Here is a 6981-nt window from a genome sequence, read left to right on the forward strand (position 1 = left end):
CCACATAACAAACGGCTGTTCGCGGTTTGGAAATGATGATATAAACCAACAAGTTTTTCCAAGTGAAAATAATACAACAACCTTCACTATAGTGACTTGCTATCTGATATTATTCTCCTTCACTTCTCTGTTTATGTTTTAATGATAATTAATGGTAAAGGGTACGTGATGACATTAATGCTCCTTTAAAACTTTCATGAATTATTCCTCAAACAGATAGAAGAAGAAAAGGAGAGAAAAATGTTCAGGCTACATAAAACCCGACCAACTAAATCTGGGGAGAGAATAGATTTCAAGTTCTCTCACTTTAAAGCTCTCCAGGTATTTATATTAATTGCATTGCATGTTGTTTTATTGAGTGTTTATTTTCAAGCAAAAGAATGGTGAACGGGGCTACTTGTTTGTGTATTTTTGTACGTAACGCAGGTGCCAAAGGGATGGGACAGGCTGTTTGTATCTGTGATATCTGTGGAAACTGGGAAAACCATTGCTAAGTCGAGCAAAGCGCTTGTGCAAAATGGGATTTGTCAGTGGACGGAGACGGTGTCAGAATCTATATGGGTTTCGGAAGAGGAGTCTTCTAAGGAATTGGAAGACTGTCTCTTCAAGTTTGTTGTTTCCATGGTAATGTGATTGTTCTTATTGGTTTGTATTGGATTCTGTTTCATTGACTCTCTATAGGCCTCAAGTTTGGAGGGAGTTCTGATTGCTTATACATCAACTATTTATCTAAATGTAATGATTTTTTTTAATAAATGGTATTGGATGTGAATGTTTGATCTTAGGGGTCAGCTAGATCTGGCATTCTTGGTGAGACTAAAGTGAATATGACATGCTATACGAGTTCAAGTGCTGTTGTTCCAGTTTCTTTACCTTTGAATAAGTGCAATCACGGGACAGTTCTACAAGTAAGTTGTGCAGTTAATATTATGCTGTTAATTCTTTGTTATTGGTGTCTTCTTGCTTCATTAATTGCCTAACATAAGTTTAATTTGGGTATACTGTCTCTTTATGTGAATGCAGAGGTATAAAATTCTATTTCAAACTGTATAATCAACTATTACTGGTGACCAAAAACGTTAGTTGCTTAATTATATAGTCTTAAGGCTGGTTTATGATTGGTATAATTGTATCATACTCTCTCATGCATTGTTGTGTGATAAACGAACATGATTAAATTAAATGTAAGTTTGTCTAACGTATAACGTAGAATTTAGATTTCACTTAGAATTTAAATTTTATTATAGTTCAATATAAGTTAAGATTTTAGTCTGGTAGGAGCTTTTATGTTTTCACCTTTCAGTGTGCTGGCCTTTGTTCGGATCACTAGTCATTGCTTCAACAATTTTTTCTAGATGATAAATGTATAATCTGAAACCATTTTAAAAGACAACAAGAATCCTATCTGGTTGCATCTCACATATATGTTTGTGATTGACTGAATGTAGTGAAAAAAATGACAATTAATGGTTGGAACATTGGCTTAATTATATAAGTTGAAAGAATTGAAACTATCTTGCTTGTCCATCTGAATTGCAGGTCAAAATTCATTGCCTAACACCAAGAATAAAACTCAGGTTTGATCCTCTTTCTGGACTTTCTTTTACTATAATTCTACAGGCATTGCTATTCAGCTTGACATGAATGAGTTGGTGCACTTTTTTCAGGAAAGATGAATCGAAAGAGCAAAATTCTCAAGAGGAAGATCTTAATGCAGAATCCCGCGACATGGACACCAAGCCAGATGGATCTGATAGTATACTTCCAAAGAGCAATGGATCCTCCTCCAGTAAAGAGTTGGGTTCTACCTTGCATAAAGAAGAACCGGAGAGTAGGGTGCGTAATATTTTTCTGTGAAAATGGATTACGATTGAAATTTTGGTGTTCTGTTTTTTGACGATCATTTTGCATGAATTCACCTAAAGAAACAATATAAAGTATTTACTGCTTAAATCAGACATTAAGCAAACTTTTAAATGATTATCTCACATTTTGGATTTTCTATATGGAAATAAAGTATTCTTTTCATTTTCTTCAGGGAACAAGTTTTGCTGCTTCTGACTCACATCAAAGCTATGAGTCAGGTGAGGTTTCCTTGGAGGGTGAAAATTTCTCTTCAAGAAAGAACTCCAATGGTGATGATGGACTCAACCTAAGCGGGGGACCAGACTCAAGCAGTTCGCAGAACAATGTACCTGAAGGCAATTATCATGTTGAAACGCCTTCTGAATCAAATCAGTCATCATGTAATTCGGAGGATACAGGTTCAGGAAATTATTCCAAGCACAATCAGGAAGATCTTGCTTTATCAGCAAGTGGAATCAGTGCTTCGACTAAAAGCCTTCTGAAAGCTGCAGAGGACACAATACAAGAGCTTCGTGCAGAGTCTAAAATGTGGGAGAGAAATGCACAGAAGTTGATGATTGATTTGGATATACTCAGGAAAGAATTCTCTGATCAATCCAAAAACCATGCAAGTTTGCAAACGGAGCTTAAAGCAGCGTGCACAGAACGTGATGGGTTCAGAAATGAAGTTGAGCAGCTGAAATTGTTGTTAGAGAAAATGGAGAAGGCAGCAGGTTCGGAGAATTCAACATTTCAAGATGGAGGTGTAACCCATTTTCAAAAAGAATTTGAAGATGAAATTAAGTTTCAGAAAGAATCAGGTGCTAATCTGGCTCTGCAGTTGAAGAGGAGTCAAGAATCAAATATTGAACTTGTCGCTGTTCTCCAGGAGCTAGAAGAGACTATAGAAAAGCAGAAACTAGAAATAGAGAATCTTTCATTGCTGCAATCAAAGTTCAGCCATATGGAAGAGTCTATCGACGTAAACATTGAAGAAAACAAAAACACAATGCTCCAACTGCAGCAACTCCAGGAATCAGAAAGAAATTTGAAAGCTGAGGTACAACTACTAGAGCAGGCCTTAGAGCAAAAAGACCTTGGCATAGAGAAGCAAAAGAGTTTGCGCAACCAAAATCTTCTGCATGTTGAGACAGAATACAAAGCTAAGTTGTTAGCCAAAGATACTGAAATTTCTGGTTTAAAAGCCAAGTTATCTGAGTTTCATGAGAAATTTTTTACAAAAACGGTGTCCCTAAACGGCGGTGAAGCTGATCTGAGTGAAGAAATTGAAGACCTAAAAGCAAAACTGCAGGAGCTGGAGAAAGATTGCAATGAGTTGACAGATGAAAACCTTGAGCTTCTCTTCAAGCTGAAGGAAATAAAGAGCTGTTCCAGTGAGCATAATGTGAGTCATCATGAATCCAAAGAGCATAATCTTGAACAGAAGCTAAAGAAGAAAGTGCTCAGGGAGATTAAAAGCCAATATGATGCCTCAGTGCAACAACTTGAGAGTTTGAAAAATGAACTGGAAGTCAAGGTAGCAGGGCTGGATGAGGAATTGAGTCAAAGAAGATCTGAAATAGAGCGACTTCAAGATAGCTTGTTGTCCAAAGAAGAGGAGACTAAAAATCTTTTGTGCTATCAAAATGAATTGGAAGCTAAGGTTTCTAGTCTTCAAAATGAAAAAGTCCAGCTAGAGGAAAACATAACAATCATCTTGAGAGAAAGTGAAATTGCTACCAAGTGCATGAATGATTTGCGAAAAGATATAAGGTTGCTTAGCAGCAGTGTGGATTCCCATGTTTCAGCCAATAGAATACTTGAAAAGAAATCTTCAGAGCTAGAAAGTGAAGAGCACAAACTGGAGGCCCAATTATCAGAAATGGAAAATGGAAATGCAGAGTTATCAGCATGCATTTCCAGCTTGGTGGCGCAAGTAAAGTCACTGACTACTGAGAGGGAATCAATACAACTAGAGCTAGAGAATTCTAATGCTCTTGCTATGAATCTCCAAGATGAGCTCAAAAGATTGAGAAATGACATGGAGACTCAAGAAACAGATATGAAGAAAGAGCTGGAGGAGATGCATAATCAGTGGTCAGAAGCACAAGAAGAGTGTGAGTACCTGGGAAGAGAAAATTTGAAGTTACAATCCACTGCTAATAGTCTCATCAAAGAGTGCAGTTCTGTTCAGAAGTCAAATGGAGAATTAAAGAAGCAAAAGTTTGAATTGCAAAAGCATTGTACCCACTTGGAGGAAAAGCTGAGAGAGTCAAATGAAAACTTTGCTAATTGTTCCAGAAAACTTGAAGGTTTAGAAGAAAATCTTTCTTCCATGCTGGAAGATATTGCCTTGAAAGAGAAAAGCATAACTTTGCAGTTCGATGCACTTTTCGATGAAAATGGAAAACTAAGGGAGAAACTTGCTCTGGCAGAAAGCTTGTTAACTCAAATGCATTTAGAGAAGACGGTTGAAATTGACAATCTTCAACAGGAGATAGCAAACCTCAGAAAGCAACTCTCAGCAACACTTGATGAGAAAAAGAGGATAGCTTCTGAAGCTGAGCATGAAGTGTCTGGTCTACATGCTGATAACGCTAAACTGGAGTGTGCTCTTCCTGATCTTCAATGTGAATTGAAACGGGTGGAGAATGAGCTCAACAATATTCAAATAGAATCACAAGCAAAAGTTCAAGGCCTGATGGGGGAGCTTGCTGCTTCCAAACAAAACCAAGACTTGCTGATGGTTAACCATGAAAAGTTGTTGAAGCAGTTGGAGATATTCAAATCAAATGAAGAAAAATTTAAGATCAGCTTGAATGATCTTGAACTACAGCTTACAGTGTCTGAATATGAGCGGCAACAACTCAGGGAACAGTCTACCAATGTGAAAGTTCAGTTGTTGAGCATAGAACATCTTGAACTGGAATTTTTGTCTCTAAGGAATGAGCTCAATGCAACAATATCAGAGAAAGAGGAATTGAGAACTTCATTGCATCATAAGTGTGAGGAATGTGAGGATATGAAAGCACAAAAAGATTCATGTTTGGAGAAGATTTCTACCTTGCAGAGGGATGTGTCTAAACTAGGGGACTGCAAACGTCAGTCTGCCGCCTTGGAAGAAAAGCTTTTGCAGATGGAGGATGACCTAATGGAAAAGGAGGAAATACGTGTACAGGATAACGAGCTCAAAAATGAGCTCTCCATGATCAAGAAGGCTAACAGGCAACTTCAGTGGAAGATACAACTACTTGAGGAAGAGAAAGATAAGTTTCTTATGAGATCTCAAGCCCTCAACGAAGAATTGAAGTTGATGAAAGAAGAAAAACAGAATCAGAGGGAGTCCAGCAGCACAAACTCTAACAGAAGTCAACATCAAAAAGAGGTAACATGTAAGCTTTGTTTGTGCACATACATGTAATGGTAACATTAAACTGCAAAATGTATCCTTTTCCCATTCCTGGGGATTTTTTTTCTAGATAATTGATGCTTCTGTCACTGACTCTCTTTTGGTACAGGGTGATAATGGATACAAAGTTTACCATAAGAGTTCTCCTGCTGCTTCAGGCTCAAAGATTCAGTTGCTTGAAGCTGAACTAGCCAAAACTAAGGAAGCAAATAGCACGTACAAAGCACAGATCAAGAGGTGAGTTCCCATAGCATAGTATGGCTTCATAAACAAAAATTGTTTGCATAGCTTATTCTGAAGGCCACATTGATATTGGCATTATTAATTGATACAAATTTTTAACAGTTTGAAGGAAAAAAGAAGGTTTTTCTTTCTCATTAATGTTAGTCAGTTTCGCAGGAGTCACATATATTTTTTCAAGATTGAGCTTGAATCTAATTAGATTACCTTTTGTTCTTTTCATGAACTAAAAACTGTAAGTATCTACTACAACTGATTTCAGTAGAAATCACCAACATTTACTACATGGAAATTTACTTGCGAGAACAGACTTTTGAGTGTAATCAATTTGAAAGAGGATGAATGCATCAATTGAAGCCTATCTGGCTGGCTTACTGTTTTTATATTCTGGATACCACAATGAGACATTATATAAGGTGAAACAACTAAACAAATAAAACTTAATGGTCGGAGCCATCAGGGAGGTAGCATGTGACCCTATTAATGCAGATTTTATTACTTGTATATTTCATTTTTAATGTATTCTTCAATTGCTGTTGCTTAGCAGGTTGTCATCTGAGGGCAAAAGCCACCGTGTAAACGGTAGAAAATCTGTAGCCGAAGGTGAAGTTGTGACAAAAGAAAGATTCGAACGAACAAAATCATCTCTAGAGTCAGAGCTAAGAGACATTCGCGAGCGATATCTCCAAATGAGCCTCAAATATGCTGAGGTAGAAGCTCAGCGCGAGGAACTTGTCATGAAGCTTAAGATAGCCAAAAATGGGAAGAGATGGTTTTCTTAAGTTGAATGACATTAATTTTCAATTGAGCTTCTCGTTTTATTGCAGATAGCATTTTTCAAGAATCAGTTAATATGTCAAAGGTTCAACTTCCATGACATTCAAGAGAGTAAGTTCTTGGGAGGAGAAAAAAAGAGAAAGTACCCCCATTTGTAAAATATGAAATAATTGATGGAAAAGTTGCAGAATTTCATATTAAAGTAACATCAAATTGTAATTGAACCTGGAGAGTTGAAAATACAATGAACAAGTGTTCCATAAATAAAATATCAAAGAAGTTTTCTGATGCATACGCAGTTGCTTTATCAAATTTCAAATTGGTTATTTTTGTATCAAGTAATATTCTCTCAGAGTTTCCAGATACCCGCATATGCCATCAATTTCAGAGTTTCCTTTTTCTTATTAAAACCTCAAAATACTTGAGGCAGAGTACACATCCTCGGACTCTCCGATCTCCATTCTAAATTTGTCGCAACTTTTATTTTAGAATTCTAGAGTCTGTAAACTTGTACACATTGAATAAATTCACGACTGTACTACCATCCACAAAACCATTTCTTAATTTGGTTGTTATATGAGTCAGCAAAGAGCCAGCCATTTCAACAAAGGCATTACGTAATCAGAAAGAGCATCAATCTTTTCTGTTTGAAAGAACAAAAGAATGATACTGCTGGTGTCATCAAGAATATGAAATCTCACTCAGCTAGG

At 36.8% G+C, this 6981-nt stretch overlaps 1 protein-coding gene across 1 annotated transcript; it reads left to right on the forward strand.

The window, feature by feature from the left end:
- Positions 1-208: 208 nt before the first annotated feature.
- LOC116143866 (A-kinase anchor protein 9-like) lies at positions 209-6552 on the forward strand. The gene is made up of 8 exons (XM_031429316.1): positions 209-321; positions 427-624; positions 786-908; positions 1540-1577; positions 1668-1836; positions 2039-5230; positions 5364-5491; positions 6042-6552. The coding sequence occupies exons 1-8, from the start codon at positions 241-243 to the stop codon at positions 6274-6276; spliced, it is 4164 nt and encodes a 1387-aa protein (XP_031285176.1). The 5' UTR covers positions 209-240; the 3' UTR covers positions 6277-6552.
- Positions 6553-6981: the final 429 nt, after the last annotated feature.

The sequence above is a fragment of the Pistacia vera genome, unplaced genomic scaffold (genome assembly GCF_008641045.1).
Source record: "Pistacia vera cultivar Batoury unplaced genomic scaffold, PisVer_v2 Contig433, whole genome shotgun sequence".
Taxonomy (NCBI): domain Eukaryota; kingdom Viridiplantae; phylum Streptophyta; class Magnoliopsida; order Sapindales; family Anacardiaceae; genus Pistacia; species Pistacia vera.

Coding starts and splice junctions, on each gene's coding strand:
- LOC116143866 (XM_031429316.1), top strand. CDS start 241: ATGTTCAGGCTACATAAAACCCGACCAACTAAATCTGGGGAGAGAATA. Junction 625..785: donor TCAAGTTTGTTGTTTCCATG/GTAATGTGATTG, acceptor GTTTGATCTTAG/GGGTCAGCTAGATCTGGCAT. Junction 5,492..6,041: donor TACAAAGCACAGATCAAGAG/GTGAGTTCCCAT, acceptor GTTGCTTAGCAG/GTTGTCATCTGAGGGCAAAA.